At 58.9% G+C, this 18,641-nt stretch overlaps 1 protein-coding gene across 1 annotated transcript in view; it reads right to left on the minus strand.

Moving 5' to 3' along the window:
- Nucleotides 1-11,610, minus strand: part of Ttll10 (tubulin tyrosine ligase-like family member 10) — a gene marked incomplete in the record, with an annotated part of 13,124 nt that extends 1,514 nt beyond the window's left edge. Inside the window, 14 exon segments of the mRNA XM_013504222.1 lie at nt 1-139; nt 281-374; nt 666-782; nt 1,572-1,712; nt 2,061-2,232; nt 2,895-3,066; nt 3,606-3,691; nt 4,609-4,738; nt 4,818-4,936; nt 5,073-5,208; nt 5,296-5,364; nt 5,961-6,381; nt 8,287-8,342; nt 8,423-11,610. Coding sequence (XP_013359676.1) covers nt 1-139; nt 281-374; nt 666-782; nt 1,572-1,712; nt 2,061-2,232; nt 2,895-3,066; nt 3,606-3,691; nt 4,609-4,738; nt 4,818-4,936; nt 5,073-5,208; nt 5,296-5,364; nt 5,961-6,303 — 1,718 coding nt within the window.
- Nucleotides 11,611-18,641: the final 7,031 nt, after the last annotated feature.

Below are 18,641 nucleotides of genomic sequence, written 5' to 3' on the forward strand. Positions count from 1 at the left end.
CTTGCGCCCGAGGCCCCCGGGCGTGGGCGCGGGCGCGGGTCTGCCTCGCCGTTGTGCAGGAGCGCGAAGCGGCGCTGGGAGCGCAGGGGCAGCATCTTCTGGCCACGCAGGCTCTTCTGGGAGGTCTCCAGCGCCAAGTCTGGAGGAGGGGAGTGAGTGGGCCTTGGAGGAGGGGACGAGGCCTGTGGGGGCTTGGGGCGAGCAGGCCCTGGGGTGTGGAGAGCGGGCTTGTGCGGTGGGGGCACAAGCAGTGCTGGAAAGGCAGGGAGCCCGGGCTCACCCAAGGTCTCCATGACCACTCCGGGGATCACCTTCTTCAGGACCTCACAGTTGGTGTGCAGGGCGGGGTTGGAGTTCATCTCTAGCAGCCACACCTGCGAGGACATTGGTCAGTACCCCACGCCACCCAGTCAGCAGCCCAGTTGGCGGGGCCCCTGGCCCCCACCGTGCCCTGTGTTCCCATGGGCCTATGCCCCTAGTTTGCTAAGGGTTTGTCTTGAGGGCTGTCCGAGGAGGGTGTGCAGACCTTCCCCAGCTGCAGCTTGAGTGGGGGGCCTCGTGGGCACACCCACCCCAGACTAGGTGCAGGCAGCTTGGATCTGCTTCTGTGGTCAGAGGGTACAGATGTACCCTGCTGCCCAGACCTTATCCACCCAGGACAGTACCTTGAAGTTCTCATCAATCAGGAAGTCACAGCCAATGAGGTCGAAGTAACCCAGCTTGCACTCAAGCTTAGACTTGACCGCCAGGAAGCAGTGGGCCATGATCTGCTGCATCCGCTTCTGTGGGTGAGGTGGGCAGGGGTCCTGGCTGTCACCTAGAAGCCCTGGTTACACCTACCAGGCCTGAACATCAGTTACACCTGTCACCTGCACCTTCACTTGCTCGGGCACACCTGCCTCCACTCCCCCTCCCTCAGTGTCTTGGTAACTGCACAGCTTTGTGAATATACTGGAAACCACTGAACTGTATACTTCAAAATGGTGAATTTTATGGCTTAAAGATTGCTGGAGGGAGTAGGTGGACACACTTCAAAGTGGCTGACTTTCACAACCCACAGCCACATACTGTCCCACCTCAATGCCAAGCGGCTCCACTGCCAGTAGAAAATGTCCCTGAGAAATGAGGACACCCACCCCAGATGACCCTTAAACAGGGAAACCCTGCTTTGTCTGTAACTGGGACGGAGAACTGCTCTCTGCTCCCTCTCGCTGCCCTGCCTAGCTGGAAGGTTTGTGAGTCATAAAAACGTCTGAACTTTCAAACTGGTTGTGTCGTGGGTGGTAAGGCTGTGCTTGAGGAACCCGTTCAGGTGGCCCTCCCTCCCCCATTGGTAGGGCTCTTCTGTCTGGGGACATGGGTCAGTGGTTACGTGCTTTCCTAAGCACTGCAAAACAAAACAAAAAAAACATATACAGAGACCTAGCATCAGTGCAGCTGCACATCCGATCCAAGGACGCACAGGAGTCATCTCCAACCCAGCCCAGAGGGGCACACACAGATCCTGACCCAAGGGTCCCAGCCTGAGTGTCTCTGCTCTGCCCCGCAGGCTGGGCACAGCAGGGATATACCGTAAAGGTGGTGAAGACCCAGTCCTGGGGGAGGCCCTTGGTCCTCTGGAACTTGTCATTGATGTAGTGGTTGAGGTGGTCCATGCTCCACACCGTGTCCTCCTTCAGCAACACGTACAGGGGGCTCTGCTTCTGCATGAACTGGGAGAGAGCAGGGCCTCGCACTGCCGCTCAAAGCAGGCCTCGCAGAGCCCTGCCTGGGAAACCCCTCAACCAAAAGCTGCTCAGACTCTTGCAGGGTCCTTGCATGGGACTCTCCCATGACAGCCCTTACTCAGCACGTTGGGTAGGAGTCGGGCTGGGGCCTGCAGGGCCCTGAGTCATTTTACCAGTATGCCTAGGTGCCTGCCATGGCCTCTAAGGCTGGGCCTCCTTGGGCTGGGGCCACATCCACAGCTGGACTGTCCTCTGTGTCCCCAAACAGTGACAGCCTCCCTCTGATCTCATCCCATGCCCACCGAGAAGCCCTTGCCCAGGAAGGCACCCTACCTGATTGGTCAGATGGCCACTGAGGTCACTGGAGTGGGGGTCATAGAGGCTGAGGGTGAGGCGAGCATAGCCATGGCCAAAGAAGACCATGTAGGGCTCAGCACAGGCGATGAGCAGGTAGGAACGCACATCAAACTTCTTCCCATTCAGCAGCAGTGGGTTCTGGATATACCTGGGCACCACAGAGGCTGCTGGGGCTGAGCTACCTGACTACTGACTGGTGGCCCCTCCCGCACCTGGGCTGTTGTCTTGCACCCCTGGTTGGGCACCACATTCACAATCAAGGGGCCTTTCTGAACCTGAACATGTCTGAGGAATTGGGAAGAAGGGCTTGGTGCTAGGTCTCAGTTCACCACAGGTGTCTGGCCCAGCCTGGGTGTGACCCTCACCTGAGCCTGGAGGGGGGGGCACAAGTTGGGCCCTGAGGCTAGAGGGGCTGCTTTGGGGCCATGGAGGCTGAGGGCATTGGAGAAGAAGGGAGGGGACAAGTCCAGTGGGTCCTCAGGACTGGGGGGCCTGATGGGAAGAAGGGGTGGGCTGTGGCCCGTGTGAGGTCCACACTGGGTCCCACTGCACCCAGCCCCGAGTGAGGCTGAGGGTCTAGACCCTGCCTGGAGGCCAAGGAGTCCCGCCAGCTCTGGCTGGTTGGGCTGGGGAGCAATGAGGCAGCTGCAAGTGAAGGGATAGAGGGACAAACTGACAAAGTCCTCCCCGCGAGCCTGTGTCTGGGGCCCAATGTGACACCTCCCCTCCTACAGCCCCAGGGCCTGGCTCTGGGTGGCTGGAGGATCCCTTGCAGCACTGCTGGCTCCCCAGGTCACCCGCCCAGGTCACCTCTGCACCACCCGTGCGTGAGGCCCCCGGAAGGGCGTCTTGCAGTGGAGGGGGCCATCCTCCGCACTCTGTATCTTGGCCTGCAGAGTGGTAAGCTCCTCCTGGCTCCTGATCAGAAAGATGCCCTTGCCCTGATTGGAGGCTGTGGGCTTGCAGATCCATATTTGGGTTTCTGTAGGGAGTATCTCCACTGAGCTTTTCATTTGCCCCACGGCGATCCACCCACCTCTGCCCTGCCCACCCTGGCACACCCTCCCCATGGCCATCCCCCTCTTCGTGGCCCATCCATGACTGCAGGGCTGGGTTACCCCTGGACCTGGACCTGACCATCCCAGCCACACCTGGTCCTGGCCCCATTACCTCTGCCTCACACCCCTAACCCCATCTATGACCACACCTCCATTCCTGCCCCACCCTGCCCTGGCATCACCCATCACCTGCTGGCCTCACATATCCTCCCACACGGCCCTGTTCTGCCCTGTCCCAACTCTGGCCATAGCTCATGCCTCGCCTGGACCTGGCCCACTGGATGTGCTCTATCCCAGTCCTGCCTCAACCACACCCACATCTGGACCAAGGGCCGAGGCCGTAGGACCCCCACCTCTGCACCTGCACCCACAGCTTCACCTCCTGCCTCCCTCACTGACTTCTCCAGGACTACATCCTGTCCCTGCCTTGTCTGTGTGACCTGGGTCCAGCCAGGTTGCTCACCGTCAAAAAGGGTGAAGAAGGCCTGCCTCTCATTGCTGATGTCCAGGCGGTAGGTCTCAGGGAAAAAGTCTTCCATTTTCAGCACCCTGAAAGGGCAGGGAGGTGGGGAAGTTCTGGAGAGACTGTCTTCTGTCCCAGGCTTGGCAGGGCTGTCCCCTGGAGACTTCCTTGGGCCCAGATGCCTGTCTGGCACCCTGCACCTCTCCAAGCTGCTTCCTCCACAGGCCTTGGCCCACTCTGCCCCTACCAGAGCACTTGGGCTGTTCACATCCCTGGTTTCTAGGCACTGCCTGACCACCTGGTCCTCCTCCCAGTGACCCTCAGTTTAGTGCAGGGTCTCAGGGCTAGGACTTTGCTGGCATGCAGCAGGTGGTCAGTATGGGTGCTGGCTAAATGTCTGGCTTTCCCTTTATCCCTTCTCCCAATGCCAGGTCATCCGTCAGTTCAGGTCAGAATAGCAATCAACCCCCAACCCCCAGCTGGGATTAGTGCATCTACCTCTCTGGTCCGAGGTGCCCATTCCAAATACATACCCTGGGGGACACAGGACCTGGCCTGAGTGGCCACCTCTTGTGCTTGGAGAATGAGTGGGTGGAGTCTGGAGTGATGGAGAGTGGGTGGTCTGGGGGTAGTAGTTGAGTGGGCAGATGGTCTGCTGCACAGATGGGGGCCTTGGTTCTGAGTTGTCGATAGGACAAAGGAAGTGGGTAGGAAGTGGGTGTACATGCAGATGGGTCAGGGCTGGAGTGGCAGGTGGTAGAGTGAGTGTGTTCATGGGCAGGTGACAGGATGGACCCCTGGGTGGGTGGATAAGTAATGGATAACCGAGTGGGTGGGAGCTGTGTGGAGGCGGGGAGGGGGAAACTGAAGGGCCCCCGGGAACAGATAGGGTGGCTGTGGTAGGTGTTGGTGTAGAGGCAGACAAAGGTAGTGTGTTTAAGTTTGGGGATCTTTTTAAGAACAGGTAGGAGCCAGAGGCAGGTGTGGGCAGGGTGGGGCTCACCTGGTCTGGGTGCCCAGCGGCATCCGGTTCACCTTGCTTAGGGTCCTCTCATGTTCCCGCAGGGCACTAAGCAGCCCAATCTTGGTGGTGAGCAGTTTGTTGTTGGGGAGCTGGAACAGCAGCTGCTGGCCTGGTGGGAGAAGAACAAGGGCGTTGCAGGTGGCATCCAGGCCTCGTAGGCCGCCCCACCCTGCCAGGGTGCGCCCCACCTTCCCGAAAGTTGTGGTAATTGTCCCGGCACTTGATCTCGCACCACTTCAGCCTGTAGTCTTCCCGGTGGCTGTCCTGGGTGCGCTGCCAGCCCTTGCTCCTGCAGTAGGCGCTGATGCTGTGGGAATGGCGGTGGTGACCCACAACCGCAGGGAAGAGGGAAGAGGGAAGAGGGAAGAGGACTGCAGGCAGCTCCGTGAGCTGGGCCCAGGGCAGAGGTGCGTGCGGCCAAGAGCCCGTGGGCCCCCACTCACATGGAGGCCCCATTGCTGCCGCCAATGTAGAAGTAGGGACCCTGCCTGTTGCTGGGGAGATGCTTGTTCCTGTCCTGCAGGAACTCTTTCAGGAGGGCCGTTGGGGACCTGGCAGCATCTGCACCATCCAGGAAGTCTGTGGAGAGGTGGGAGTGGGGGATTCACAGCCTTGGGCTCTGGGCTCAAGGGGGATTCCCTGCCCCCTCCTAGCTCAAGAGCCCACCTGCATCTGTGTTCAGTTGGCTCAGCTGCTCCTTGCCACTGCTGCCCATCCGTCTCTCATGGGTCCAGCCTGGGGACCAGGGAGTGAGGTGCGTCAGCCCATGCCCAACCCATTTCAGCAGCTCCTGAGAGGTCACTTAGCCCTTTGGTCCCACCACAGCCCAGCATAGACCTGACTAAGGAGCCCTGGACCATCATACCTGAGGGGGATAGCTACCACCCTACCAGGGCCAGCCCTTGGGCAGGCAGGATCCAGGTGGATATGGAGAAGGCACAAGGTCCAGGACGCAGACCTACCCCACCCTCCTTACCCACAGGGCTGTAACTCCATTCGGGGCAGGGGTGCGAGCCATCTCCAGAGCAGGCCTGCAGGGAGTCCCCTGGGGCAGGGGTCACAATGTCCACGGTGACATCACCAGTGACCCAGGGGCCATTGTCAACCAGGGGAGATGAGGGGCCGCCCTGGGTGAAGGTTGAGTGGTTTGGGCAGGCAGAACCCACAACCTGGGAGAGGATTGATGTCCTGTCTGCCCATGAGCACCGTGAGGCATGGAGTCTTCCAGGGCCTGGGCCCCTCCTCTGAGATCACCTGCCCTGGCTGGGGCACCTGTCCCTGGGACCCTGACTGGGTGAGGGCAGGGCTGTGCCAGCCTGCTGTGCATTCACCTGGCACCTGGACGTGGTGCCGCCGGATCCTGGACCGCTTGGGTCTTCTGGAGCAGATGTGGGTCCTTGTGTGCTGACCCCAGTGGTGGACAAACAGGACATGGCTGCGGGTGAACAGCATGGGGGCCCCATGGCAAGGGCCCCTCTGGGAAAATGTTGCACCCACTCTCCTGTGGGGCCTTCGGGTGGCCCGAGGCCCCAGCCCTTGGACAGGGCACAGGGTTAGGCCCACCCTGCTCAGGGAAGGCTGTTTCCTCCTGTCCCGGACTGTGGCTTCTGCTTGAAGCTGGCTCCTGTCTCGGCGACGGCTGTGGGGCCTCGTAGCCTGAAGGGTCGAGGCCATCTCTGCATCCTGCCTTGCCAGGCGTGTCCTGCACTGCTGGCACTGTCTTGGCCTTGCCTAGAGCTGCCCCGGTGCTGGCTGTAAGGAGGGTGGCCATCAGGCCTTCTAGGGCACTTAGGGTCAGAGGGCCAGAGAGGCTCTCAGCCCTGAGCCGGACTCTCTAGTCCACACTGCAACCCGGAAGCCCGGCCAACATCCTGCCAACACAGTCCCCTCTCCGGGTCTGTCCCTGTGCTGTCCCACTTTCCCTGTGTTGCCACCTTTGGAATATTTCAGGTAAGTGTAAGTATATGTATTTCCTCAGTCCCGAGGAGTGAACCCAGGGCCTTCATGCAGAGCTACAGCCCAGTGATTTTTTTTTTTGACACAGGGTCTCATTAAATTGCTAAGTTGGCTGGAAATTTTCATCTTCCTTCCTCAGTCTCCCAGAGTTCTGAGATTACAGGTATATGCCACCACACCCAGCTTCAATTTCAGAGAATTTTTAGCCAGTTCCTGAACAAGTTGTTCTACTTCAGTGTAAAAAGATCCAGCTCTGGGCTGTTAGGAAGGCAAGGCTTTGTGAAGGCCTCAGAATATACACAAACATGCCAGTTGAGCAGAACAGAGGTGGCATGGAGACCTGCATCTAGGAAGGGAGTGACAGTGGAGGATTCTTGGATGGGTGAGTGGGAGCATGTCATCTCCAAAGAGAAAAATTGCTCTGTGGCTAGACCAGCTGGGCAGCCAGTAGTGCCAGGGGAGACTGTGGCCCAGTGACCACCAGCCAGGCAGGCTTTGTGTCTGCCTCACCCTGTCCCGATGAAGGGACAAGAGAGGAAAGAACAAACCCAGAGATGGAAAAAGAGGAAGCCAGGGGCTGCACATAGTCACCCTCACCCAGCCTGTGAGTCTCACAGCTCTGCAGAGTCAGCCTCCTCTGGGACCCTCGCTCCGGGAGCCATCCTTCCCTACTTCTGCCCGGTTGGCTGGGTATGGAGATCAGGAGCTCCACACCAGCCTTGCATCCTCCCTGAAGGCTGGGGGGCTCTACACAGATGTCTGGCCTTGGTGGGTCTGTGATTTGGATTCTTCCTTCAGGCTCTGTCCCCTGCTGTCTTTCCTGGGTCATTTCCTGGACTTCATTTCCAACCCTGTGCTGTTTGATATCCATGTTCTTTCCTATTCTGAAGGCTCCCAGCTCCTATCTGGTGGCTGAGTGTCTCCCCCACCCCAGCACATTCTCAGGCTGAGTGGCTTCTGTGTCACTGTCCCCCTTCCTCTTCCTGTGTCTGTGCATCACTCTCACGTGCTCTTGGGAGGCCCCCCTTGGGTCCTCTAGGGCTGGGAGGCCACTTGGGCTGGGACAGTGGTAAATGTCAGGGCTCCTCAGGCCAGCAACCAGGTAATGGGAGCTTTGGGATGGGGCCAAGTCTACAGTAATCATGCAGTCTTGAACACATGCGTGTGCACATGTGCATGCACACACACATACACCTGCCCGTCCTCCCCAGCTCACACCCACTGCCTTTTTCCCTGGAGCCAGAGGAGGCTGACTCTACAGAGCTGTGAGACTCACAGGCTGGGTGAGGGTGACTATGTGCAGCCCCTGGCTTCCTCTTACAAAGAATTACATAAGCCATGAGTTACTACCATTTCTTGTCATTCAGGTGGACAAAGACTTTGTAAAGAGCCCTGGCAGGGGTGTGCCAAACATGAGGTCCTGTATACACAGAGAGGCTGGAACTCAACCAGCCTCCAGGTGCGTCCTCTGGCGGCTGCATGTTCAGGGACTAAAGGATGAGACTCTAAATCCAGAAACAAATTTCATATCAGAGGTTTGTCAACTGCTGTTTCTATGGGTGGGACCAGGAATTGAGCCGTCCACAGAGGCGGGTGGCTGTGGATCCTTTTGACAGGACATTACTTAAGATGAAGTAAAAACAGGTGAAGGTTGGGCAGAGCACTCACAAATTTATAATAAATTTAAAATACTCCTTTTACCTGGTCAGATTACAGACTGGTGGGAAATCACTCTGGTTCAACAGATGCTTTTAAACCTGAAGAAAATGTTCAAGAAAAAAACATGTCCTCGAACTGTTGCAGGAACTCCCCACGCAGGCCCTTCTGGGAGACAAACCTGCTGTGGACGAAGAACTTGTCCTGAGGGTGCCTAGCCCTCCCCAAATCTGCCTGTGGAGAAGGCTCAGCTCAGCCAAGCTGCCCGCCTGTCTCTCTCTCTGGCCCCTGCTCCCTTCCTTTGACTCCTGGGTCCCCAGAGGGCCTCAGGAGGACAGGACCAAGCTTCAGCTTCAGCTTCAGCCAGGACTCTGCTTTGCCACTCCCTCTTACCTAACCAAGAGATCTCCAGAGCCCTTTGCTGGGATACAACAGTGGTGACCTGGCAACATCTCTCAGCAACTGTTACCTGGCAACTGCATCCCAGTAGTGCCTGGGTAAACATAGGCTTTAGGTGGATGGTAAGGGGCCAACGTCTGCGCAGGGACGAGGGGAAGAGAGTGATGGGCGTGATGGACAGGCTCTGACCCTAGCCTTGTGGCCTCATGCCCTGCTGACCTCTCCTTCTAGGGTCCTGCACAGCACTGCTTGCTCTAGGGGCTCCCTGGCTTGAGCAGATGCTGGGTGCCTCAGGCTGCACCCCCATGTGGCTCTTCCCTGAACTGACAGGATGGGGTATCTCCCAAGGTGTGGCTGGGGTGGAGAGGTGCCCTCTGTGAAGAACCCCAGCATTTCTACCCTTACCCCACTGTTCCTTGGGGGGCGTCAGCTTCTTATTGCTGGCCTTACCCATCTGAGGATCTCTGGGCTCAGTCCTGGTGCACCCAGCCACCTGTGCTGGCCCAGCAGACCTCTGCTTGGGCAGCTATGGTCAGCCTGGCAGCCAGGGCACAGTCTCTTGGCTTGAGCAGAGCGCCCCTTGGCCTCACCCTGGCCAGAGTGCCAGTCTGGACTGTGCAGAGAGAGTGCTTGTCCCCACCCATACTGACCTGCTTAGCCTGCATCAGGGCCAGGCCTGGGGAGCAGGGCAGCCTGTCTTCCAGAGACTTGCACCAGCTTACATGGTGGGCATGGGCAGCACCAAAGCCATGGCCCACACCATCTGCAGCAGCCTCTCCTCTGGAGGGAGAACAGACTTGGAGCCCCTGCAGTGCCTCTGCTAGGGCCTTCTTGCTGGGCCATGGCTTGGGTGAATGCTCCCCCTTCCTAGGCCTGGGCTCAGAGAGCTCTGCCTCAGAAATCTGCTCAGAAACATCAGAATTATGTCCTGTCTGTCCTTCCTGCTCCCAGTACCCTTCCCTGGGACCAGAACTGAGTCAGGAAAGACTCAGGGATGGACAGGAGGAGGGGCCTCTCTCCCAGCAGTGTCACGGAGGCCCATGCAGAGCTTCCGGTTGATATTCTGTGTAGTTACAAGCAGGTGGTCAGAGTCCACTGGCTTTCAGGCGTCAGTTTATTGCCATACAGACTTTTTTCTATTTTGTTCACAATGAACCAGGCAAGGATGAGGAGGAGCCCACACCTTCAGGCTCCTCACCAGAGAAAGGCCTGGCTCAGAGTCCAGTGCTCAGTTGGGTGGGAGCTGCTCTGGGAGGGTGAAGTCAGCCGAGTCCCAGGGTTCCTTGTTTATGAGTGGAGCAGCTCTCAAGAGGGACTGGCTTCATCACCACGGAGCATACAGAGGAGAGCCGCAAAGACACAGGGTGGGCTAGGCACAGGATTAGTGCCCAGGCTTGGCTGGGGGTACTTCCTGCTAGCCTGAGTGCTGGCCATACTCAGGTTTGGGTGTTTGGGTCCAGGGCTGAGGTCTGAGGCTCACGTGGGTCTGATAAATGAGCTGCCACACTCACCAGGGGAGGGGTCCACTGCAGTGCTCATCACAGCAAACTCATATTACTCATGAACCAGTTCAGAGCTGCTCAAGAGTCATCAGCTTTGTGGAGTTGCTTCAGATTCCCCTGGCAGGGAGGGCTTGGGGTTGCTGCTGCAAGACTGGGTCTGTTCAGTGCCCAGTGCTGGGGTATGGTCAGCTCCCTGGGCCTCAGCAGACAGAGCTGGGAGCAGAAGGGGGATCAGGGGCAGGGGTTGCACAATCTCAACACCTGTTTTCCCTGGGTGTGGTCACTCTCACCTGGCCTGGCCCATGGCCTTGAGGTGGCCCCAAACCACCTCAGCCCTGGATATGTGGGGGGAGGTGGCCTGTTCTCCCATCCCCAGGGCCTGCCGCTGGCACCGTCCAAGAGTATCTGGGTCCTGAGAAGAAATACAGGCTGACTTTCCCCTCCCTGCCCACGTGTCCTTTTCCCCCACACTGGCTTTGGGGTCACGGGCAGAGGCAGAGCTGCTTCTGCCTGGTCCTTGCTAGGCACCTGGCCTTGTACATGTGGGGAATACTGAGGGCCAAGGTTCAGGCTGAGGGCCTTCACCTCCGAAAGTGCTGGGTGACTGCCCTCGTAGACCCTCAGTGTGGGGACCAGGCTGTGTTGTGACAGCCTTGCTTGCCTTCACTCCTGAGGGCAGCAGATGCAGGTCTCAGTGCATGGAACCCTTGGTCATGCCAACACCTCTGTGGCTGTGACAAAGCCACCATGGGGTGGGAGGGAAGCAGCAGGGTCCTGGGGCCTCAGGCAGCTGTGCCAGATGGGCCACAGGCCTCAGCCTTTGTCTGGTGTCCAGTGAGAGTCCTGTGGGTCCAGGGGTTCTGCTCCAGCGGTGACCAGGCCGTGGATGGACGGCATTACCAGACAGTATTAGACAGAGGCATCCAGATCTAACCGTGTCTGGTAAGACGCCCATCGTGGGCGAGCATAGGCTCCTCTGGTCCTGGTGCCTGTGGAGGGAAGGTGTCTTCGGGGGCTCCCCTCCTGACGGCAGAGCCAGCCCCAAGTCCAGGGTTGCTCTGAGGAAGTCCTACTGCCCCGGCTCAGCGCTGGCCCAGCCCAGGTGCTGGTGTTGTAGATGCCACCAGGGAGTGGTCTGGACCAGCGGATCCAGGCCAAATGCTCACCTCTAGCCTCATGGTCTCCTGAATGAGTCCAGGCAGTTTAATGAGTAACAGAAGGTCGGGGCAGACCCCACCCTGCCCCACAACAGGTGAACTCCTGGCTCAGTGTCCTGGCCTCAGATCAAAAAGATAAAATGGGTCATCCTGCATTGTAATTTTGGACAAATTTCCTGTTCTTGGCTGGCAGAGGGAATGCAGACTCTGTCCTTGGTCAGGAGACAGTGGGGGAATGGCCTCAGTTCCTTGCATGTGGCACTCAGGCACCTGAACCACACTGTTCTACTTGGTTCCCAGAAGCAGGGCACTAGCACAGCCCTGAATGCCAAGACAGGCCATGGCCCCTAGGCCTCCTCCCCCAGCCCAAGGTCTTGGCTGTGAATTCTCTACAGGACCAGCTGAGTCCAAAACCCAACCTGAGAGGAGCAGGGGTGAAGGGTAGGGTGAGGCAAAGGCTGCTCCAGGACAGAGCCCCTAGTAAGGCAGAACCACCCTGGCCAGCCTCAGCATGATGGGCAGGGGTGCCCTCCTCAAGGCGAGCCCCACAGGGTTGTAGGCCCCTGCCCTGCCTACTTCCGGGTCCAGGAACTGAGGACGGCACATCTTCGGGTATCTCCAGAGTGGTGGGTCACCTTTGAACATCGTTACCAGACAGTGTTAGAGTCAAGCCAAGAAATCCAGCACTGTCCGGTAAGATGCCCACAGAGGCCCAGGTGTGCCTAGTCTGAGGCACAGGGACAGACGTTCAGCTCTCCACCCACAGCAGCAGAGCCGGATGATTCGGTGAATGACCTCGGCTGGAGAGGACCAGTAGCTTGGTGAGGGCTCAGTCACTGTCTGCCTTCCCTGGTTTTCCTTAGCCAGGAGACCTTGGGCTGCTGGCTTGGGACCAAGACCAGAGGTGTAGCTGCCTCCCCATGGGCGCACAGTAAGGGAGAGAGGCCCCACCCTGGGTCAGCACAGCCCCACCCCCACCCGGTGAGGCCTTATGGGCCCTGCTGAGACTTTACTCCCAGAGCCCTTTGCTGTGGTCCCCCCAGCCCACACCTGCCAGGTGTGGTGGCAGCACCTGCCCGGGTGCTGTGGGTAGGGTCCAGATACCTGAGTGTCCTAATCCCCAGAACATTGACTGGGGGGGGCGGGCAGAGCAGCTGCAGGAAGCCTTTTATCCCAGGGTCTGGGGTGCTCATCAGAGAAGCTGAGGGGCTTTCCATACCTCCTTCCCCAGGTCAGGTTTCTGTCCCGTAGCTCCACCCAGAAGCCAGTGGGCTGGATGGAGGGATGGGCACATTGTGGGGCTAGGGTCAGGGATGGGTGGAAGGGGAGGGAAGGCGGCCCCGTTGCTGCGTGCAGGGCTCCGCCGTCATCATTACCAGGCAGTATTAGAGACCAGACACCATCCAATGCTGCCCAGTAAGATGGCCACGGCTGCCCAGATTGGTCTGGGGGCCGCCAGCTGGGGGTCAGGTGGGGTCTGAAGGGTGCCTGAGGGGAGCTGTGTCTTCTCTAGGCAGTGGGGTGGAGGGAGGGGTCCCGTGGGGAAAGGGCCAGGTGCCTGAGGCCTCAAAGGTGGCTGGGGGCCAGAGTGAACCCCTACTTGCCCTCCGGCCCTGCCCTGCAGTGCCACTGCATAGGCCCAGAAAGGCACTCCAGGAGCCAGGGTGTCCTGCCCAGGGGCTGATGGCCCAAGGGAGAGGAAAGAGAGCAAGGATGGGTGGAGCCTCTCTCAAGACGGTCCTAGAGAGAGGCGTGGTCCAGGGCCCCAGTGTGTGCAACAGATCAACATACCACCTCCTATGTCTGAGGCTGTCCAGGCCGTACTGCTGGACTCTCTGCCTTGCCCCAGGATATTGTCCACAGCCTGCTTCCTGCCCAGCCCCTACCTGCCTTGCTCCAGGGCACCGGCCCAGGGACAGGCAACCCAGCTCCAGAGGCAGGACGGCCCTCCTCTCCCTGCCATCTCCCAGTGGCACTGGGGCTTAGAGTCCCCCTCCAAGGCAGGTGGGGACAGCAGCCCCAAACAGAACATAGAACCCTCTGTCCAGGTGTCCATGGGAACAGGGCTATTCTGAAAGGGTTGTTCAACCTCTATGCGCAGGGTCCAGCTTGCAGCCCCTCATGGAGCCATGAGACCAGGGCACTCAGGCCTGGCACTTTGACCTCGTCTAGACCCTACCCTGCTCCTGCCTCACAGCAGCCTGGGTTTGGAAAGCCAGCTGAGCAGCTTGGTGAGGTGCCAACACCTTCCTCCCGGAGAGGCTGTGGAGGGGTGCCGGCTGCGCTGCTGATTTTACCAGGCTGCCAGCCGACCACCGCAAGGGCCACACTGACCCGGCCACTGCCCAGTCCTCCCCATGGCCAGCATTTCTGAGGATCTGCCTTGGCCCAGCTCAGGCCCGGCAGGTGGGGCCCACTGCTTTTCAGATACCTGAACCCCCCGACAGGCTGTCCTGGCCCCTGCTCCATACCCCCGAGCACCATGGAGATGCGCTCCCCTTCCTCCCATTCACACATGTCCCTCTGACCCTGTTAGGTCTGTGCTTTGAGAATGCAGTGTCCCTTATTGTCTGAGCTAAGGCTTCCTTTTCAGAGCTAAGTGAAGTTTCAGTTCCTCTCCTGGTTGCCAGGCCACAGGAGAGGCTGTGGGGGCTGAGTGGTGGGAGGCAGCTACCTAGCATCCAACCGTCCAGCCCAGGTAAAGAGCATTCCCCAGCACATGGGGCTGACAGGCCTGATGTCGCCAGTGCCCTTGGCCACTCAGGGTCAGGACTTCTTGGGAAGCCCTGAGGGCTGGGGAGCCATACAGGGCCCACAGCTGGCCTGGCCACAGCCAAAGAGATAGACCAGTGCCATGCACTGCCTACTAGGTGGTCAGGAGCCTCATCCTGCCCAGTACGTGGAGAGAAGAGTGGATGGGCACCGGCCTGGTGCAGTGCCCAGGAGGATCAGTCCTCCCCTACCCTGAGAGGCTCAGCACAGACCCTGGCTTCTCCTGGCACAGGGGCAGGGGAAAGGTGAGGACAGTTTGAAAAGTAAAAACAGGCTCCTCTCCAGAGCAGCACGGTGCCCTCCTGGGCAAGGTGCCTCGGGTCCCCTAAGGCCTGTCTTCCCCAACGGCCCTAGTTAATCATCACCTTCCATCAGGCTCCCTTGGGAAAATTGAGGAACGGCTCAAGGTGGCCCAGAGGCCCCAAGCTGGTCTGCAGAGCAAACACCCCCCAGGGCGCCCAGCACACAGCAGGCGGAGGTTGGGGGGCCTGGCCAGGAATGTAATCCCGGTGTGAAAAAGCGAGTGGCTGGTTAACCTGCCCGACGGGCCTTAATCAATGGCCAGGCCGCACAGAGAACAAAGCACTGAAACCCAACCTTTCCTGCCTGCCTCGGATCAGCCAGACCCAGACGCCAGAGGCCGCAGGGGGGTGGGGTGGGGGCGGGGGCGGCGGGCTTGGCTCTCCCTGCTCAGGTCTGTCTTAGCTTCCGCTGCAGCTACGTGTCTTCGAGGCAAAGCCGCCATTTCACCCACCCGGCCCACGGCGTCCCTCAGCCCTCCCTGGCAGCCGCACAGGGCACACCCTACATCCTGCCGTGCCACAGAGGGACCAGGTTCCTCCTCAAAATAGTCCACCTGACCCTGAGAACACTAAAAACACCCCAACAAACCAATTTTGCAAATAAGATACTTGCAAATTATGAAAATGTCTGAAAATTAACAGTGGACTGTGTCCATGTTTTACGGTTGACTTTCATTTTCATAAATGCAAAACTTACTTTGCCTTCTTGAATTTCAAGAAGCTACCAATTGGGCTACATTTCATCTGTGTTACTGGAAAAACAACACAGAACAAAACCCATTTTTCCAGATGCTTACCCTAAAAAGGCCTATAATGCTCACAGTAGATTGATCAAAACACTGTATATGCCTTGGAAGTTTTGTTCACCAAGAGCAATGAAAACAATGAACTCTGCTGCCCCGAAGAAAACAAAGCTGCCTCCCATCACCATTGTCAGCTTCTGAACCTGAAACTGTCCAAGCTGCCGGCAGCCAGGTGCAGGCTTTAGGCGGGGTGTGCCTGGTCTCCAACCACAGGGCAGCTGTGACCAGACCCAGTGTCTGTATGACGGCTCACTCCCACCCTGCTGCTTGGCACTGAAGTAAGAAACCTTTAGAATCAGCTTTGGCCCTGACCCCAAGTAACTGTGACCACCCGCTCCAAGGTGGCACCGTAGAAATGGGCAGGTGAGAAATAGCCCGTTCTCCCGCTCAGGCCCACACTGTCACCAGCCTATAGGCCTTGGCCAACCTCTGACCACAAGGTCACTCTGGGCCATAGCTGCTGACAAAACCAACCCCCTCCATGAGCAGACAGACTCTAGAAATCCACGAGCAGCGACAGAGGCATCCCCACACCAGATCTTCTACCTACCTCTGAGACCACAGCCCTCCCATCTCCAAACAAAGTAGGGCAGGAGCATCAGTTCCTCTTTGAAAAAGAACTTTCTAGAAGGCCTTGTTGCCAGGTGGATAATGGATGCAAACCCTCTGGGAGTCTGTCTTCGGCCTCTCTGGTACCTGGACCTGCCTGGCTTGAAGATGTGGCCTCTGGACCCCAGCAGCTTCCAGGCTGGGCCCAAGATGGCTCCCCGCTGAAACATAGCCACGTCGCGGCCCGAAGAGACCCACCTCTTAGGAAAGGAAGGCCTGCATACTCTGCACTCACCAACACCATACCTCACTGACGCTAGCTGTACTGGCTGCCGGTCGGTCACCACGGCCCCCATTGGTCCGGCCCCAGCCACGCTGAGCTTCCCTGCACAGCGGCCTCCCTCCTGCCCGCCCTTACCTGCCCCGACAGGTTCCTGACAGGTTCCTCGGCAGCTGAGGAGCAGGGTAGAAGCTGCTCCCGCCCCCAGCCCTGCAGCCAGCATGGTCCCTGCCCCAGGACCCCAAGGGTGTGGGCCAGGCCTTGGGAGGACATGGAGAAGATTGAGCACCATCACCCATACCTGTCAGATAGTGATGGACAGCTCAGTGCCCATGTTTGCTCTGGCACAACCTTCCCCCAACCCAGATCCAGCCTCAGCATGGAGCCAGGCCTGACTGTCCCCCTCTGGTGAGGCTCAGACACAAAGAGAAAGACAGGCTGAGCATGGACAGGTGAACAGCCCAGGGACAATGAAGGGGTTGGCACGGCAGGCTGCCGGGAAAGGGAAGAGCCGGCGTGGCGGGGCTCGCCTTACATGTAGCTGCTCACCCCGCCCCACGCAGGTGCCTGCTCCCAACCGGCCAATCTCTGCTCCTGGCCACCAACAGGTGTGTCCCCCGGGCTCTCATAGGCCGGGAGGGAGGCAGCTCCTGTGACGCAGTGGGGGCGGGCGGCAGTCCCCGCACATTCCGGCCCCCACCTGGCCCGCCAACCTGAGGTTGAACAAAAACCCAGGCGTGGAGGCTTCTGTGGGGCCTGGACAGATGCGGTGTGTGGGCAGAGGCTCACCCAAGTCCTAGGCTCCAGGGTTGCTCCCTGGGAACCCAGAGCTGGACCTGCTCTCAGCTCCAGGACCTGTGGGGTCATGGGACAGTGGGAGGGGGTCTTGGAACCATTCCAAGCCCATAGCCTCAGCCTGGGGAAGAGCCTCAGAGCCCACAGACCTACACTAGGGGCTGGTAGGGGGCCCTTGGGTGTCCTTGAAGGGGGCCTGGTGCTGAGGCTACTTCTTTCTAGGGTTTAGTGTGGAGCCCCTGACAGGGGTGCAAGAATCCTTGTTGGGGGCTTGGCAGGGTCTGGGGGCTCAAGCCAGTCTGGGGAGAGACCCCAGCCTCTTTTTGAGAGACCCTCCCCTCCCCACCGGGTGTGTTTGTTTCTTGGGCTCCCAGTGGGATGCCCTTAACAAATGACAAATGATCCCTGCAATTAGCCCGAGTGACAGAGGGATCCCGGAGGGCCTGCTGTTTCCCATAACAAGCTTGGTGGCATCGGTGGAAACTCCTGGTTGCCAAGGGCCTGTCTCCCAGATGGCACCCAGGAGGGCAGCATTGTGAGGCCTACTGCTCTGTCTGCATGGGCCTATAGGTCCCAGACTGTCCTCTTGGGGCAGACTTGGCCAGAGGGGGCCAAGCTGACCAGAACAGTGAGCGGCACCACAACAGCCCAGTCCGGGTGCCATCCTCATGCCACCCAGGCCTCTACCCACCAAGAGTTCTCAGCCTACCTCCTGCCTGGGACATCTCACACCCATCCACTGCTCCACTGAACTTACCTTGGCCTCCCCAAGGGGCTGAGCTGAGGTGGTAGGTGCTTGGGCCTGGCATAGCTTCCTGATCCCCAGGAACTGGCCTGGTCCCTGGTCCTAGGCCTGGGCACAATGACTTCTGGCATCAACCTCTATTCCCACAGCCATGCAGGGGATGGACTCCTGAGCATCAGCAGGGTACCACCCTCCCTGGTGCCCACAGGTCGTCTGATTTTGGGTGGGTGGGGAGGGGTCAGCAGATATGGGGAGACTGAGGCACTGCCCACTGACTGCATACCCAGAGATACTTACCACAGGCATCAGAGCAGGAGGCTACTCACCTCTGACCACTTCATGGCAGGATCCCTTGGCCATCCCAGCTACTGGTCAGTGTGGGGGCATGGACAGACACAGGGCCCTCGGGGATGACAAGAGGCAGCCTGTAGAACCACAGCTGCCATCCACCAAGGAGTATGGTGGGGCCCACACAGGGCTCAGGATGGATTAAAGAACTGGGGCCAGGAGGAGTGCCTCAAGGTTGCAGGATGAGTCAGACGTGGTGGCACATGCCCATAATCCCAGCACTCGGGAGGCTGAGGCAGGAGGATCGTTGCAAGTTTGAGGCCAGCTTGGGCTACACAGCGAGCTCAAGGCCAGCCTGAACTGCATAGCGAGACCCTGTCTCAAAAAGACAGAAAAAAAGAGTGCAGGGTGGAGGTGAGGTGCAGACCCTGCTCCTCCTCCCTGACAGCTCTAGTGGACTACGGGGGCTGGCAGGACGGTGCCAGGAGGGATGGATCTGCAAGGTGGGCAGAGAACCCTGGCCACTGGCTGCAGATGTCCTCATATGCAGAGGGCCAGACCCATGTGCTTGAGGTCTCAGGATTGGAGCAGAGGACAGAGGATGTGCAGAGTAGGGCTCAAGGCTGTCTGGCTAGGCTGGGGCAGAGCTTTCCTGTGGCATCTGCACAGATGCCCTCTCTCCAGGTAAGTGAAACTGAGGGCCCAGACAATTCCTGGGAGGTGGGAGCACCTGCTCAGGGACTTGTGCCCAGCAAGGACCAGCTTTGCATGTTTTCTGTCTGTGATGCACACCTGTGCCATCCATCTG

The sequence above is a fragment of the Chinchilla lanigera genome, unplaced genomic scaffold (genome assembly GCF_000276665.1).
Source record: "Chinchilla lanigera isolate Chin_1 unplaced genomic scaffold, ChiLan1.0 scaffold00085, whole genome shotgun sequence".
Lineage (NCBI taxonomy): Eukaryota > Metazoa > Chordata > Mammalia > Rodentia > Chinchillidae > Chinchilla > Chinchilla lanigera.